Source organism: Xyrauchen texanus, chromosome 33, assembly GCF_025860055.1.
Source record: "Xyrauchen texanus isolate HMW12.3.18 chromosome 33, RBS_HiC_50CHRs, whole genome shotgun sequence".
NCBI lineage: Eukaryota > Metazoa > Chordata > Actinopteri > Cypriniformes > Catostomidae > Xyrauchen > Xyrauchen texanus.
Window position 1 is genome coordinate 26,331,581 of NC_068308.1, and position 18,753 is coordinate 26,350,333.

An 18,753-nucleotide genomic window follows, 5' to 3' on the forward strand; every position below is an offset into this window, starting at 1 on the left:
TTTTTTTTACTGGAAAACAAGACAAAATACTGATTAAGAAAATGATTTTAGCAGTTTTCTCATTTCGATTTAGTGCTCAACCCTAAAACTTATGATGAGTTTAGGCGATGAATAGGATTTACGATGGAAAGTTTATGACATGTTACACAAGATGTTTTTTTATGATGTCCCAATGTCTGCCAACTGCAAAATAAGGGTATGCATATACTTTAAATGCATTGGAAAAGGGCTATTTTATTGGGTAACAAACACTCCACATTGGATTTGTCACTGATCATTTGCAATTACACAATGACAGGATTCAATCATTTTAGAAGCAGCTACTTCTCTTTCACCTTAATTGCACTTTGTTTACTGGGCCAAATAGATTGTTGTAGAGGAGATCTTATTTCACTCCAAAAATGATGTTAAGTTTTAGTTCTGAGAGAAACAGGTACTTTTATCAGCTATGGTGGATGTTGGTTCTGAACTCGTAGTTTATTCATTTAAAATGATTATGCTGGATTCAATTGATGATGCTTATTTAACATTAAAGGAATAATTCACCTGAAAATGAAAATTCTGCCATTTACTTTCTTTCATCATTACTTTTTTCTGTGAATCACAAAAGGGTCCAAGCTGCTTGTTTACATACAATTAATATAAATGGTGACCATGGCAGACAAGCAAGATTTTAAAAACATTTTATTTAGTGAATAACGACTCAAATTTCAGGCTGTTCCTAAGACACAACAATCATATGGTGTCTGAATACTTCGAATACGCTTAGCATTATTAGGATCACCTGTACAGCTATCATAATATTCCTAATAAAGTGTTCTGTAAGTGTATGGTGGACATTGAATGGATTACATCATTATGCTTTTATGTGCTTTTTTATATGCTTTTTTTGTCCTTTTTGGAGCTTGACAACCCCTGGTCCCATCCACTTTCATTGTATGGAAGAGCACAGCTCCAACGTTCTGCTAAAATGTTCCTTTTGAGTTCCACAGAAGAAAGAAACTCCTATGGATTTGCAGCGACATGAGGGTGAGTAAATAATGACAGAAGTTTCTTTTTTTGGCCAAACAATCTCTATAATTGTCTATGTCAAAATAGGAGCCACAGCCTAAACAGCCTCAAGGTTGGATGATCAGTTTTAAAACTTCAAGAAATTTAACTTACACTACAGAATTGACAAAAATGAATTAGTCGTTTGCAATGGCTTCTTACCTGAAAGCCACCTGACCTACTACAAGAAGCCCTAAGACAGACCCTTATACCTTAGAACTAGATAATAAGTTACTTTGTTTTCCTCCTTATGTTACTGAGCAGCAATAAAAAAGAACCCTCAAAGATCACAGTGTGCATCGTACTTTGTCTAAACCTAGGAAATCACTAACCAAGTTCAAAGGCTTCCTGGTGATACAATGTTTGAGGAGAGTTGAGGTTAACCCAAGGGCAGCCAGACCCTGCAGTATTCAGAGCAGTCATGGAGGGTGTCGAGTTTGCCTGCAAGGCCTGGACATTATCTCGCTTTAGTTAAGTTTCTCTACTGTTAGTGATAGTTCACCCAAAATTAAAATTCTGTCATTATTTAGTTCAAAAATCTTCTGGGGAACACAAAAGAAGATTTTAAGCATAATTTTAGAGACTGACAGCCTCAGCTCCCATTCCTTTTATAATGAACAACATCATCATTCTTCAAAAATTCCCCTCTTATGTGCCACAGAAGGGGTCTGGAACACAATGAGGGTGAGCAAATGATGACAGATTTTTTTACCCTTTAAGAATGGTCTATTTCTATTAGTTTCTTCTTAATATGCTCTTTTAGAAAGGTATTTCCTTTTTTATCAATTAATTTGCTCAGGTACTTTTCAGTTGATGTTGAAAGGGTCAAGAGTTCATTCAAGAGTCCAAGAGTTTGTTGATTTGTCTTGAAGCTCATAAGATTAGTGCTTGTTTTTAAGCACTGCAGACACAACACTTCCACATATTTGTTGATTGTTTTAGTGTAATATTAAGTGCCTAGTGCCTTCCACAAAAAAGACATAAACTCATCAATTATGTTTTTAACTTTGAAGTCTGGCGGATTAAAGGAATTTTCCAGGTTCAATAAAAGACAGCATTCGTGGCATAATGTTGAGTACCACAAAAAATGTTTTTATATCATCCCTCCTTTTCTTTAAATAAAGCAAAAATCGAGGTTACAGTGAGGCACTTAAAATGGAAGTGAATGGGGCCAGTTTTTGGTGGATTTAATGGCTAAAATTTTATAATTTTATAAAAGCACTTTAATTAATCTGTTAAAACTCATGTATTCTTTGACCTATAAAGTTGTTTAAATCATCATTTACTAGGATTACGAGGTTTACAGTATTACGTCATCAGAGCAACTAAACTGTAATTGGATGTAATTTTACACAGAAAGGTTAGTAAGTGATTTTAACTCATCAAAATTATGTTAACATGCATATTGTTTACGTCTTATGGCAATACTTTTTAAATAGTGAGTATTTGAATGTTTACGGATTGGCTCACTGTAACCCAGATTTTAGCTTTTTGTTTTTTAAAGAGAAATTAATCTGAGCAATTGGGTTTAACTTGTATTGAAACCAGAATATTCCTGTAAGAATGTCAACTCTAATCTTCTTTATGTAAATAAAAATAAAAATCTGCCCCGTTCTGACAAACAATTGACACTTTTACAATATTTACACTTCACACAGTGTTTATGTCTGCCAAAAATACAAGAATCAGTTCTCACCTGAAAAGCGCAAGATCTTTCAAAAATGGCCTTGCTTCAGAAGAACAGGTGTCCACGAGAAGATTAAACCATTGTTGCGTTGACAGCCTGCCACCTCTGTGGAGTCACTAACTTTACTCTGCTGTTCAAGTTCTGAGAGCTGCTAACACCCTCTCACCTTTTTGCTTTCTCTCTTCTTAATGAATCTCCCTGCTACTACTGAATGTACTGAACTGCTACTGAATGTCTGCATTGAGTGCAATGTGTAATGCTACAGGTGTTCTATTTCTCCCTTCCTTCCTCCCTCTCGCTCTTTTTCTCTCTTGATCCCTCCCTCACTCCCTCTCTCTTCATCTCTCTTGTTTTATCTCTCTCTCTTTCTCTCTTGCCCAGATTGCAGTCTATACAATCTCACACAAACACACTGTTTCAATCCAAGTTGAACATTAGGTCCAACCCAATGCAACATGAGTAAATGTTACAGCCATGTGATCGGAGGGGGAGGGCAGTCAAAGTGAACCAAACTCATGGACGTGTGAAGTTGCTTTAACATTTGTATGGGAAACTAAAAAGGTGCTCACCTTTTCAAAGCAAGACAAAATAAACTTTTAGATAAGCGATTGTAATAGAATACATAAATACAGCCTGATTCAGGCCATCGTGTGAATGGTTTGATTCTAGTTTTGGCCTATGCATATACAATTAAAAAAAGGATCATGTTTTCCCTATAGCTGTTACAGAGACCACAGTCCTCTCTCATATTATGAGCTGCAACGTCCACTCAGAAGAGTATTTTATATGATATCCAGTGCAAACCTTTCATTTTGTGTGCTTTTAAATGGTTTAATAATTGACAAACAGCACAAATGTCACAACTATTTAAAGGAATATTCACCCAAAAATGAAAATTCTCTCATAATTTACTCACCCTGATCCCATCCCAGATGTGTGTGACATTTGCAGAACACGAATGAAGATTTCTCAACTCTGTAGTTCATCACAATGCAAGTGATTGACAGCCAGAACTCTGAGGGTTCAAAAGCACATAAAGGCAGCATAAAATTAATCCATACGACTCCATTTGTTAAATCCATATCTTCTAGTGATATTATAGGTGTGGTTGAGAAACAGATTACAATTTAATCCCTTTTGACTATAAATTTCCACTATTGTGAATGTGGAGATCTTTGGTCAAAAATGAGTTAAATATTGATCTGTTTCACAACCACACCTATAATATCACTTTTGAAGACATGGATTTAACAACTGGAGTCGTATGGATTCATTTTATGTTGCCTTTATATTCTTTTTGGAGCTTCAAAATTTTGGTCACCATTCACTTGCGTTGTAAGGAACTACAGAGCTAAGAAATCTTCCTTTGTGTTTTGCTGAAGAAAGAAAGTCATACACATCTGGGATGACATTAGGGTGAGTAAATGATGAGAGCATTTTCATTTTTGGGTGAACTATTCCTTTAAGATGGCTAAAGAAAAAACATGACATTAGAAGCAGAATATATATAATAACTCTCAAAGTCACCTATTATTCTGGATATATGTCTAGAATTAAGCATCAGAATTAAAAACCTTTAACACTTTACAATAAGGTTGTATTTGTTAACATTAGTAAATCATATTAGTTAACACGAACTAACAATGAACAATAATTTACTTAATCTTAAAGTCAAAAGTTGCATATGTTTACATTAGTTAAAGCACTATGAACTAACAATGAACAATTGTATTTTTATTATCTAAAATTAACAAAGATTAATAAATTATGTAAAAAGAAAATATTGTTCACTGTTAGTTCATGATACCTCATGCATTAACTAATGTTAACGAATTTAATCTTGTTGTAAAGTGTTACAAAAATCCGTAACATTAAGAAATTGTAATGTGTGTATGTTCTCACTGGTTTAATTGATTGTATTTGCAATTTCAAACTCCAAATGCAGAGGTCAGCTGTTTTATCCAAACATAGTTTGCATTCTTGAATGAGGTATTTACATAAAAAGTTTTTTTGGGGGGGTTGTTGGCGGGGTCTTATAACAGCAGAAGCACATTTGCCACCTGAGCTTGTTCACAATTTCGCCTCTGATATTTAATTTTGCAAGGCCACCAGACAGATGATGCTCTCATTTGCATAATGTGGGGGAAATCACAGATGGATACTGGATGGCCAGCTGAGATACAAGCAGGTTTGAATGTCATTTAAAAAATATGGAAATAAAGTATTGGCTCTGGTTACCCTTAACATTTACAGCCATTGTGCTTCACAAGACCATAAAAGAGCTTAACTGACTTTGGATTAAAATTCTGATTTCTGCTCTCGGCAGTTGGTAAGGCAGTCTTTTGAGTGATTAAACCAACTATGCTTGAAGTATAATATTATTCTATTATCAAAGGCCTCTCCTGGAGAGGTTTACTGAGTAGTACAGTGTTGCCGAATCCATACATTTAAAAGCAGCTGAAGTTTAGTGTTAACTACAATCCTATCTTTGATGTTTAAATTGCATAACATTACATATGAACATGTGTCATACTGGCCCGTTTTTTTTATTTTTTTTTATGTAAAAATGTGTCTGAATTGTTAGCTATGTTAAACCCATTGATTACTTATCTTTATTTGTTTATATTAACTGCCTGTCTGAAGAAATAGTTACAAATCTCTGACAATTAAATGAGGGGAGGAGTCTCTTGTTGGAAAAACTTGAGACTCCTGCAGCCACATTGAAAGCCAAAGTCCCACATAAGATAAGGTGTGCTGTGAACCGACAAACAGAAAAATCTATAAAACCACCTTTCTCAAATATAACTCAGTAAAGAGCAGGAGATTCACTATGAATGTATGTACACATAAAGTGTGTGTTGTAATAGATTATGAATGCTGCAAGCATCGCATGAAGTGGAAATTCAATATACAAATTGCAAGAAAAGATAAATTCTGTTAATATCCACCGCCAGGTCAGCTTATGACTGTGTGTGTGTGGGGGGGATTTACTGTAGTTACTGTAGTCACCTTTGTCTTATCATTAGACCATATTAAGACATTGCAGTCAATATGAAGGAAAGTGAGCCATCTGGTGGACAATACAACTTCTACAGTCTATCTTTTATTAACAAGAAAATGGGCACTGCCGTTAAAGTTGCACTCGGTATGTTTTTTGTTTTTGTTTTGTTTTCTAGTGGAAAAGGTTTTTAATCCTCCTTTTTTATTTTGAAACATGTGTATAAAATCATTATCATTTACATGAGATGAAGACTCCAGTCATATCAGTAATTTTATAAAAGCTGTTCTACATTGAGAGGTTACCCTCATTGTAGCTGTCATGTTACTATCACATGACCATCTAAATGATACCAGTTAAATCCAGAGACAGTTTCGCAGGTATTAATACCACTGGTATTAAAATGAAAAAGACAGGTAAAAGAGCCAATCACCTTTTAGATACAGACATAGCCTGTCAATCAACTCGAGAACGCGCATGGGGATTAGCTGAACCAACCAGAAAATAGCGAATTTTTACAACCATTGTTTAATGCCATTGTTGTCAGATTTAAATGCTGATTTTAAAATATGTTATTTGATCGTAATCTTGAACAACCGTTAGGAGATTTCGATCTTTCCTCATTCAATTAGATAGTAGCTGTACTGTTATGCTGTATGTTTACATAGACAACTGCTCTCCAGCCTGCCCGAAAGCGTTCCCAAATTGGCCGCCGAGTGGCTTGGCTTGCTTTGAAATCACTTTGCGATATCTCAGTAACTGCCCTGTTGTTGGACACCTCACTCATTGATTACTAGTGCTGCCCCTGATAGTCGACCAAAGGTTAGTCGATGAGAAGAGTCTTGGTCGACCAAGTTTTGATTGGTCGGTTTCTTGCAGATAAAACGTCACAGGAAACTGACGAACACCGGTGTAACCGCCGGTTGGTGGCTCTGGGTGGTACTATGGGATAATTTTCGGTAAACATGATTAGAGTTAAAGGGGTCATGACATGGTTTTTTTTATTGTATTATTATGTTCCCTTAGGTGCAATTATAGTATTAATATATTTTTTTTAAGAAAAACTTTTAAAATCTAGTGATTTATGACCTTTTCCCACCCTGTTTCTCATCCTCTGATTCAAACAGTCTGTTTTGGGGGCGTCATTTAAGACTTCAGTGTTAACGGCCACTGTTATGATTGGCTAACGTCAGTGCCTATGTATCAATTATTGACGCCCCAGCCAGAACAATATGCAAGTAAACTAAGTAAAAACACTGTGATTATTCATAATGAATGAAATTGCGCTTTAAAAAGTAGTTTAAAGTTTAAAATAGATTACTTACAGTTTGCGTCGTCGTTGTTCCCAGAATAGTCGGCACGGACTTATCTTTGAGCAACAGTTTTCTGGCAAAGCCAGCATCATATTGAGATTTGTTCTCAAAACAGTCATCCTTAAAATGTACAGAACAAACGCTTAAGTTAACACTGCCGTGACTGGAACGTCCGCAAAAAATAAACTGCATCCATTTTTCCGTGACGTCTGGATCTTTCGGCAGCTTATTCAGAGGTTTTGTTTGACCACAGCCAGGAACAGCACATCTGTGTGGCATCGTAATTTTCCTGTGCACAAGTAGTCTCTGTCAGAGCTCGCTGTCCATCGACTGAACACTTGTGAGGCGCACGGCGATACTGAAATGAGCGTAGTTGTCTTTGCGCTTAAAGCGTAGTTATCTTGTGCTGGAGGCGGTCATATGCAAACGCTGTTACGTCACTTCTAACCGACATGTCACTTCTAACCATGAATCCAGAACGAGTTGTATTTTGAGCTTGATTAAATAAATGATTCGTTTAGAATGGGGAGGACGTCTTAAAATATTAAACTTGCAGGACGTTTTAATGATACAAAGACCTCTTATATACCAAAAGATCAAGGCAAATTTGGTTTCTCATGTCATGACCCCTTTAAGCCTACACAATAAATCAAGACACCTTGATTTCAAACTTTGAACTTTGATTACTTATTTATTTTAACAAAAAATTATTTTAACTAGGGGAAGGTGGTATTGCCCCAAGTGAAGGAGTTCAAGTACCTCGGGGTCTTGTTCACGAGTGAGGGGACAGTGGAGCGGGAGGTTGGCCGGAGAATCGGGGCAGCGGGGGCGGTATTGCACTCGTTCCATCGCATCGTTGTCACGAAAAGAGAGCTGAGCCGAAAGGCAAAGCTCTCGATCTACCGGTCAATTTTTGTTCCTACCCTCACCTATGGTCATGAAGGCTGGGTCATGACCGAAAGAACTAGGTCGCGAGTACAAGCGGCCGAAATGGGCTTCCTCACAAGGGTGGCGGCTTCTCCCTTAGAGATAGGGTGAGGAGCTCAGTCATCTGTGAGGAGCTCGGAGTAGAGCCGCTGCTCCTTTGCGTCGAAAGGAGTCAGTTGAGGTGGTTTGGGCATCTGGTAAGGATGCCCCCTGGCCGCCTCCCTAGGGAGGTGTTTCAGGCACGTCCAGCTGGGAGGAGGCCTCGGGGAAGACCCAGGATTAGGTGGAGAGATTACATCTCCAAACTGGCCTGGGAACGCCTCGGGGTCCCCCAGTCAGAGCTGGTTAATGTGGCTCGGGATAGGGAAGTTTGGGGCCCCCTGCTAGAGCAGCTGCCCCCGCGACCCGACTTCGAATAAGCAGTTGAAGATGGATGGATGGATGGATATTTTAACTAATAAGTATTTCTCTGTAATGTAGAACAGTGTTAGCAATGTTACTTATAACATTCTTTCTCAGCCCTGGAACTCAAACCATTTTCTCTTTCATCCATCTGTCTTTTTTCATTTTGGATCTGTTTATTAATTAGATTTTGAGTTGACATTAATTTTGTATTGTTTTGCAGATCCACTACTTCCATTGTTTACAAATTATAGAAATATTGAAAGGAACAGAAGCTTCCAAAAAATATAGTTTTGGCAAATATTAATTACAAATGATGGTGATGATGAAGGTGATGATGAAGGCCCCTGTTATCTGTTTTATTTTCTCGTTCAATTTGTAGTTTCTTTATTATTCCTATGCTAAACTTTTATATATGCACTAATGTATATTTTTATTTTTCGTCAACAGGACTAGTGAGAAGTAGTATACATTTATGAAAACAACAACGTCTATTTAGGTAAACAATCATCAGAATTAGTTGACAGCATTTCACTTTTTTTTCTTTTTTTTATGTGATGGTCACACAGGCTTGAGGCAATGACATGATTCTGTATGTGTTTTGAACTCTGGCTGAAGTGGCCAGTCTGTTGTTTCGCAGTGTAAGTTATGAAGGACCTGCTCTAAGGAAGCAAGTGTCTAAAGCTCTGCAGCTGCAGCAGGAGCTGAGCCGATGAGAACTGTTGTGTGAAAGTGGTGCTGCCAACATGAGGGAACTTTTTAAATGGCCTGTAAACAAAACGATATAAATGTAAGACAAGGAGCATCTCACTTTGGTGATTTTTATTTTTTAATACTGATGTTGTAATTTATTACAATTTTTATTATAATTATTTTAGTTCAACAGAGAAAACCCATACTGACCTATAACATGGCTGTTTACAGGGGGAAATGTGGCCAGGTAGTTACAAGCTCTGGTTAAAGATCTGCCTGTAGTTTTAGAAGAAACTGGTAAGAAAGGAGGAATGGAGGAAGCCCCACCTGACATCGTCACAGAGGAGACGGTGAGTCAGGCAACAAGACAAAGTAAAAACTATTGCATTTTAGTGAGGTTTTGTTGGGTTTGTTTTTGGCTCTTTATTGTATGCAGGCCATATGTAAATTCACACAGTGGATTAACATTTCAAACAAAAGTCTCTCCATTTAATCTGTCTGTCATTCAATCTTTGTGTAGATTGACTGGGGTGACCTTGATAGTGGTTCTGGTACTGAGGAGGTGAATTATGGGATCTCTGTTGAGGATGGTGTGGACTGGGGCATTAGCCGTGAAACTAGCACTGAAGTAAGAGCCCTATACGTTCCCAAGGAGAAACCTCTGGTTATCACTTGTAAGCCCCTCATGATATAGCATAAAAGACTGTCTACCAATCAACTTTAGGAAACAGCTGCTGGTGGTATTGACTGTGGAGATTCTGAATTTACTCCTGTGAAAATTAAAGTTGTGGATGTGGGCACAGACTGTAAGTGTGTTTGGATATACTAAAATTAACTGTTGATAAAATGCTTATGTATATTAAAGGGATAGTTCACTCATATGCCACCCCAGATGTGTATGACTTTCTTTCTTATGCTGAACAGAAACTAATATTTTTGAAGATATTTCAGCTCTGTAGGTCCATACAATTCAAGTGAATGATGACCAAAACTTTGAAGTTCAAAAAAGCATATAAAGGCAGCATAAAAGTAATCCATACGACTCCAGTGGTTAAATCTATGTCTTCTGAAGCAATATGATAGGTGAGAAATAGATCAATACTTATGTCCTTTTTTACAACAAATTCTCCTCCATGCCAAGTAGGTGGCAATATGCATGACGAATGTGAATTGCCAATAACATAAGAAGAAAATGTGGAAGTGAAAGTGGAGGTTGATGGTAAAAAAGGACTTAAAAATTGATCTTTTTCTTACCCACGCATTTCAGATAACTTGGTTATATGAAGCCATGTATTTAACAACTGGAGTCTTATGGATTATGTTTATGCTGTCTTTCTGGAGCTTCAAAGCTTTGGCCACCATTCACTTGCATTGGATGTACCTACAGAGCTGAGATATTTTTCTAAAAATCTTTGTTTTATACAACAGAAGAAAGAAAGTCATATACATCTATGATGGCATGAGGGTGAGTAAATGGTGAGAGAATGTTCATTTTTGGGTGAACTATCCCTTTAACAAATCCAAATGAACTTTTGCACAGTTTTTGGTGAATCAATCTGTAGTGCCTTGCAAAATGTAGATGTTAACCAACCAAACAACTAACATACAACAATCTACAAAACAAAGTTTGAATGGGGTGTAAACATTAAATTGTTCTGGTTGAATTAATTACAGAAGTTCAATGCTTGGCGTCAGGGGTTTAGAACAAACCTCAGATCAAAATGTTTGAGGCTATCAATACAGTGGAAGCACTCTTTACAAACTTTTTTAATGTAGGATCAGTTCAATAAAATGAGAGAATTATCGATCTGAATACATTTAAAAGATGCAGTTAAATCTAAGACATTGTTGACAGGTCCTGACTGTTGCCATATGTGAGGAAGCTCTTCTGTTCTAGAAAACTCACAGACACAAACCCAGTTTATCGATGAGCTAATGGAGGTACAACAGTTAACTCTTTCTATGATGAGTATCAAATAAAGTGTACATTTTAATCCCTTTCTGTGGGTAAGTTGGAAATGTTCCCATGTCAGCAGCTGAGTGAGATGAGTGAAGAAGGTGGCCATGATTCAGTTCCAGCTCTCTCCTTCAGTGATCCAGGCTCAGACTCTCGAGCACGTGCAGGTCATCCTGGTAGAGGTTCGTGGCCTGCTGAACAGGCTCACCATACTACAAATGCAGCACCTCCTCATGATCCAGGCATCACCATGGTAATTACACCCTCATGAAACTTTCACAGTCACTGGGCTCTAACCATCTTTCCTTATTGGTTTCACCTATATTTTCTGAATTTATTACAGGGATGCATTATACAGGTGAAACTCGAAAAATTAGAATATCGTGCAAAAGTTCATTAATTTCAGTAATTCAACTTAAAAGGTGAAACTAATATATTATATAGACTCATTACAAGCAAAGTAAGATATTTCAAGCCTTTATTTGATATAATTTTGATGATTATGGCTTACAGCTTATGAAAACCCCAAATTCAGAATCTCTGAATCAATAAAAAAAAAGGATTTTTAAAATACAGAAATGTCGGCCCTCTGAAAAGTATAATCATGCATATGTACTCAGTACTTGGTTTGGGCCCCTTTTGCATTAATTACTGCCTCAATGTGGCGTGGCATGGATGCTATCAGCCTGTGGCACTGCTGTGGTGTTATGGAAGACCAAGATGCTTCAATAGCGGCCTTCAGCTCTTCTGCATTGTTTGGTCTCATGTCTCTCATCTTTCTCTTGTCAATGCCCCATAGATTCTCTATGGGGTTCAGGTCAGGTGAGTTTGCTGGCCAATCAAGCACAGTAATACCATGGTCATTGAACCAGGTTTTGGTACTTTTGGCAGTGTGGGCAGGTGCCAAGTCCTGCTGGAAAATGAAGTCAGCATCTCCATAAAGCTTGTCTGCTGAAGGAAGCATGAAGTGCTCTAAAATGTCCCGGTAGACGGCTGCGTTGACTCTGGACTTAATAAAGCACAGTGGACCAACACCAGCCGATGACATGGCTCCCCAAACCAAAACAGACTGTGGAAAATTCACACTGGACTTCAAGCATCTTGGATTGTGTGCCTCTCCATTCTTCCTCCAGACTCTGGGACCTTGGTTTCCAAATGAGATGCAAAATTTGCTCTCATCAGAAAAGAGGACTTTGGACCACTGAGCAACAGACCAGTTCTTTGTTTCTTTAGCCCAGGTAGGACGTTTGACATTTGAAGCCCATGTCCAGGACCCGTCTGTGTGTGGTGGCTCTTGATGCAGTAACTCCAGCCTCAGTCCACTCCTTGTGAAGCTCCCCCACACATTTGAATGGCCTTTTCCTGACAATCCTCTCCAGGCTACGGTCATCCCTGCTGCTTGTGCACCTTTTTCTTCCACACTTTTCCCTTCCACTTAACTTTCTATTAATGTGCTTTGATACAGCACTTTGAAAACATCCAACTTCTTTTGCAATTACCTTTTGAGGCTTTCCCTCCTTGTGGAGGGTGTCAATGATGGTTTTCTGCACAACTGTCAGGTCAGCAGTCTTCCCCATGATTGTGAATTCAACTGAACCAGACTGAGAGACCATTTAAAGGCTCAGGAACCCTTTGCAGGTGTTTAGCTGATTAGAGTGTGACACTTTGAGCCTACAATACTGAACCATCCATCCATCCATCCATCGTCAACCGCTTATCCTGTGTACAGGGTCGCAGGGGGCTGGAGCCTATCCCAGCTAACATTGGGCGAAAGGCGGGGGACACCCTGGACAGGTCGCCAGTCCATCACAGGGCCACACATAGACAGACATACACTCACACTCACACTCACCTCCACATCCACACCTAGGGCAATTTTTTTTGGAGACACCAATTAACCTAGCCTGCATGTCTTTTGGATGGTGGGAGGAAGCCGGAGTACCCGGAGAGAACCCACGCAGACACGGGGAGAACATGCAAACTCCACACAGAAAGGCCAGGGCAACCAGGGTTTGAACCCACGACCTTCTTGCTGTGAGGCGACAGTGCTAACCGCTGCACCACCGTGGCTTACAATACTGAACCTTTTCACAATATTCTAATTTTCTGAGATTCTGAATTTGGGGTTTTCATAAGCTGTAAGCCATAATCATCAAAATTATATCAAATAAAGGCTTGAAATATCTTACTTTTACTTGTAATGAGTCTATATAATATATTAGTTTCACCTTTTAAGTTGAATTACTGAAATTAATGAACTTTTGCACGATATTCAAATTTTTCGAGTTTCACCTGTATATCAGAGAACGTATTGACCAACTTTAGCATTTTTATATTATATTATATTATATATCAAATTAGCAACATCAACCTTATCAGGCTGAAATTGGGAACCAGTGATATTAGGGCTGATTTTCATCCAGTTCAAACTGTAGACATTTTATGCCACATTTTCAAAGAAAACAAAATGTTATTCATCTGTGGATGCCTGGTATCATGCTGGCTGGATCTGAGCTTTTATATTAAGGCACAACCGTTTACACACACTGAGCACTTTATTAGGAACACTGGTCCTTATAAAGTGCCCGACGTGGTCTTCTGCTGTTGTAGCTCATCCGCCTCAAGGTTCATCGTGTTGTGCATTCTGAGATGCTATTCTGCTCACTACAATTGTACATTGGACATTCTAAATTGACCTCTCTCATCAACAAGGAATTTACATCCGCAGGACTGCCGCTCACTGGGTGTTTTTTGTTTTGGCATCATTCTGAGTAAATTGTGGAGACTGTTGTGTGTGAAAATCCCTGGAGATCAGTAAAAAATACTCAAACCAGCCTATCTGGCACCAACAAACATGTCACGGTCAAAATCACTGAGATCACATTTTTTTCCCCATTTGGATGGTTGATGTAAAAATTAACTAAAGCTCCTGCATGATTTAATGCAATTCACTGCTGCAACATGATTGGCTGATTAGATAATCGCATGAATAAGTAGGTGTTCCTAATAAAGTGCTCAGTGTAGATGCATAATATAAGCCATCATATTGGTTATCGACCAGAATTTCTATAGCAGTACATCCCCATTTTTTATTGTTGGCACAGGATTTGCTCATTAAGTGAAAAAACGAATTGGGTAAAAATACCTATCAACTAGCTAAAAATCTTCCAGAACAACTCAGGTGTTCTGTGTTTATGTCTCCGGTATGTGGAGCTTGTGTCTGCGTTACTGTGACAGAAACTCGAGCAGGCTGATATCTTAGTGCTGAAGCGTAGCACACTGGCTGAAAAATGACAGGAGGCTCTGGAGGAACAGGCAAAGCTGGAGCCATGCATTGATCTGCTGGCTGCTCGCATCAAACAGCAACAAAACATAACAAGATGTTTACAAATTAGAAATTAGTATAGATTGTCTAATGTAGTATAGACTGAAACTATTATCAGTATATATTTGGTCATAATACATATGTTGTTATACAACAATGTGTTTTATGGTCTTGCCACTTCCTTGTTTACATTCCTATCTCTGCAAAAGTGAAAATAATAGCAGAAGTTAGATTCCTGGCATGTATGCACTTCTCCCTACTATGTAAAATTAAATGTGCAAAATTCTAAATTCATTCCTCTAATTTTATTGGGCAAGCAGCGTTCCAATATTACTAGGATTTTACCCAATCTGTGTTCACTAACAGCTGTGGCTAAGTGCCTATACCGTAAACCTGAAATACCATATGAAGCCAAATATATATATATATATATGTGTGCGTGTGTGTATATATATGTTTTATTGAAGCAAAAAAGTTATCCAACTCCTATATCACCCATGTGAAAAACTAACTGCCCCCTTAAGCTTAATAGCTGGTTGTGCCACCTTTAGCAGCAGCAACTGCAACCAAACGCTCCAACTGGAGAATTCACAATGCTGTGGTGGAATTTTGGCCCACTCTTCTTTGCAGAACTTCTTTAGTTCAGCCACATTGGATGGTTTTTGAGCATAAACTGCCTGTTTAAGGTCCTGCCACAGCAACTCAGCCAGGTTCAAGTCAGGATTTTGACTAGGCCACTCCAGAACTTTAATTTAGCTTCTTTTGAGCCATTCAGTGGACTTATTCCTATTCTTTGGATTATTGTCTTGCTACATAATCCAGTTGCGCTTGAGATTCAACTCACAGACTGATGACCGGACGTTCTCCTTTAGGATTTTCTGGTAGAGAGCAGAATTCTTGTTTCTCTCAATTATTGCAACTCATCCTGGCCCTAAAGTAGCAAAGCATCTCCACACCATCACACTTCCAACACAATTCTTGACCTAAGGTATGATGTTCTTTTTGTGGAATTCTGTGTTTGATTTATTTCAGATGGGAACCCTGTCTTCCAAACAGATCCACTTTCAACTCATTCTCCCAAAAAGTTTGAGGATCATCAAGGTGTATTTTGGCAAAATTCAGAAGAGCCTTAGTGATCTTCTGGGTTAGCAGTGGGTTTTTGCCTCGCCACTGTTCCATGGATGCCATTTTTGGCCAGTGTCTTTCTGACAATGGTGTCATGAACAGTGACATTTATTGATGGGAGAGAGGCCTGCAGTTCCTTGGATGTTGTCCTTGGTTTTTTTGCAACTTCCTGGATGAGTCGTCACTTGCTATTGGAGGAGTTTTAGAAGGTCAGCCACTTCTGAAAAAGTTCACTACTGTGCCAAGTTTTCTCCATTTGGAGATAATGGCTCTCACTGCGTTTCTTTAGAGACCCAGAACTTTTGAAATAACTTTGTGACCCTTCCAAGTCTGATGTATTTCAATCACTTTTTTTCTTCATAATTTCTGGAATTTGTTTCGACCTTGGTATAGTGTGCTACTGGGTGAGCCATCCTCATGCTGCTGAAAAAGTTATATTTAGGTTTTGATTTGATTGAACAGGGCTGGCAGTAATCAGGCCTGGTGTGTCTAGTCAAAGTCTTTCTAGCAGGTCAGTCCACTGTCGGCCTTCTTTGGAATGCTCTCAGGAGGCTATTTCCAGTCATGCCTGTGCAGCTCTTATCTACTTCAATGGAGAAAGGCCAAAATCTCAAAAATGGTTGGTCAAGATTACGATCAAAGAACAGTATCAGCAGTGTTATATTATCAGCAATAAAATCTGACAATACTAGAATCATAAATTGTGATTCTTTACCTTATATTACACTAAAAACTAAATTTTCACAGCTTGTATAACTAATATGCTTACACATTCTAGAGTTGATTGACAGGTGATGTCTGTATCTAAAAGGTTATTGGCTTCCTTTCTACATCCGTTGACTGTCGGGCACTCCGAGCTCCTTGGTTGAGCATTACAATTTCTCCCATTCATTTTAATAGAAGTGGCTCATCTCTGCTAAATAATCTCTGATCTAGTCCAGCTGAACCCTATTTTGAATGCAGTTTCATAGATTTGGGGATTTAGTAACCAATGGGGCAAATACTTTTTCCACACAGGCCCAGTTGGTATTGGACAACTTTTTTGCTTCAATAAATAAAATTATCATTTAAAAACTGTATTTTGTGTTTACTCAAATTGCCTTTGTTTTATATTAGATTTTATTAAAAATTTTGAAACAATTTAGTACGAGATATATACAAAAACAGAAGAAATCAGAATGGGGCAAATACTTTTTTTACAGCACTGTAGATGTAACAAAGTTATATTGAAAATGTCACTGAAAATTAAACGGGAGAACAATAGAAGTCTGCTTTATAAATTTGCTAGTGTATCTGTAAACATAGCGTGAAAAAATATTTTCATTAAATAACATCCCAGCCTCTCAAATATGGGGGCTTAATATGAGGTAAATAATCACAATTTATTTTACCAGTATTATCTGATTTTATTGCTGATTTGAAATATTATCTTTGATCGTAAAACCATTTTTTTTTTCCATTCAAGTAGATAGGTGCTGCGCTTGCATGACTTGAAATAGCTTCCCGAGAGCGTTCCACAGATGGCCGACAGTGGAATGACTTTCTAGAAAGACGCAACCAAAACATCTAACCATATACAGTTTCCCCTGCTTTATCACTATGTTGTCTCCCTCTTTGAGAGGCAGCTGTGGCTCAGGAGGTAGAGCGGGTTGGCGCTTCGATTCCTGGCCCACATGACTCCACATGCCGAAGTGTCCTTTGGTAAGACACTGAACCTCAAGTTGCTCCCAATGGCAGGCTAGCACCTTGCATGGCAGCTCTGCCATCATTTGTGTGTGAGTGTGTGAGTCACAGTGTAAAGCGCTATGAAAACCGCTAAGGTTAAAAAAAAAAAAAAAAAAACACTATATAAGTGTAGACCATTTATCTTGCCCTGGGGTAACTGGTTTAATCACATGGCTGACATATACATATTGTGCTCACAGGATTGAGCATCTAATGGACTTCATCTTTACGCACACCCTGCATCAAAGACATGTTCAGAACTTTCAGGAATTTGTATAATTTCAGACAAGGCAACATATTGCATGTCTTGGTAGTTTAGACATGGCATGATTGAAAGGGATGACTGAAATTGACTCACCCTCATGCCATCCCAGATGTGTATGACTTGCTTCTACTCAACACAAAGATTTTTAGAAGATCTCAGCTCTGTAGGTCCATACAATGGTGACCAGAACTCCAAAACGGAAATAAAATCAGCATAAAAATAATCCACCAGACTCCAGTGACTTCATCAATGTCTTCTGAAGTGATCCAGTTGGTTTTGAGTGAAAAATATAACAGTTTTCTCTGCACATCTTGACAGCAGTCTCCTTGGCGATCATGATTTTAAGCTCTATTACACTTCCTATAGCACCATCTAGCATTCAGTGAAAAAGGAGTTCTATTTTGGTCTGTTCTCACCAAAAAGCAAATGGATTTCTTCAGAAGACATTGATTAAGCCACTGGAGTCTTATAGATTACCTCTATGCAGACTTTATCACCTTTTTGGAGTTCTTGTCAAGATACCAAGAACCAAGATATTATCAATGGCATTGGTTTTTCTAAATTGTAAAGCCTGCTCCGGTTTTACACATGTATGAATGCATGCACACACATCCATTCTCTCCGTCTCCTCCTTTCCCCCCACTGTCTCTGATGAAGCTATAAGTAGAGGGTTGTAATCTGCCCAATCATTGTATGTGCCATCAATCAGGCCAGACAGGCCTCTGTTTACTGACACAGAAGCCTCAAACAGCAGCCATTACAAACACTTTGTTTTCCTCCCAATAGACAAGACAGCAATAACAAGGCAAAGGTCTAACCATTTAACAAACAACCAACTGAAACATTATCCTCATACTGATTAGAAACCAAGATTAAAATGTTCACTGGGTGACAGATCAAACATATTTTGGGCTCTAAAAGCTTAAATTTGCTTTTAAAAAATCCCCTTGTTCCCAGCAGTGGGCAGATGCTCAGAGGCAATGGTCAGGGTAAGACCCAGACTGCTATGGCCCACAAGACTGAGGTTGCCAAGACAACTGGCCTAGCACCCCTGCTGTTGTAACTCTGCCTGTGTCGCTCAGTCATTGATTCTCTCCATCTCACCAGCTCTCCACATGCACTTTGTATTGTTCTCAATGACCCTCATTGAGAAGGCATTATATACAATAATAAACCTTGCATCTCTTGTACAGCTACTTCATTTGTTCCATAGTGTCACCTTATTTAGACAAGATAAATAATTTTTAAACAAAATAAATTAAAATCAATAGGCACATATTGCTTTC

The 18,753-nt window shown here is 38.4% G+C and overlaps 1 protein-coding gene across 1 annotated transcript; it reads left to right on the forward strand.

Moving 5' to 3' along the window:
- The first annotated feature begins 1,023 nt into the window (after nucleotides 1-1,023).
- On the forward strand, nucleotides 1,024-14,429 carry cdk5rap3 (CDK5 regulatory subunit associated protein 3). Its single transcript, XM_052102664.1, is given in 12 exon segments — nucleotides 1,024-1,029; nucleotides 8,601-8,708; nucleotides 8,828-8,876; nucleotides 8,996-9,136; nucleotides 9,139-9,166; nucleotides 9,300-9,420; nucleotides 9,591-9,698; nucleotides 9,795-9,876; nucleotides 10,926-11,011; nucleotides 11,083-11,126; nucleotides 11,128-11,277; nucleotides 14,228-14,429. Coding segments are annotated over 12 exon segments (1,125 nt in total).
- Nucleotides 14,430-18,753: the final 4,324 nt, after the last annotated feature.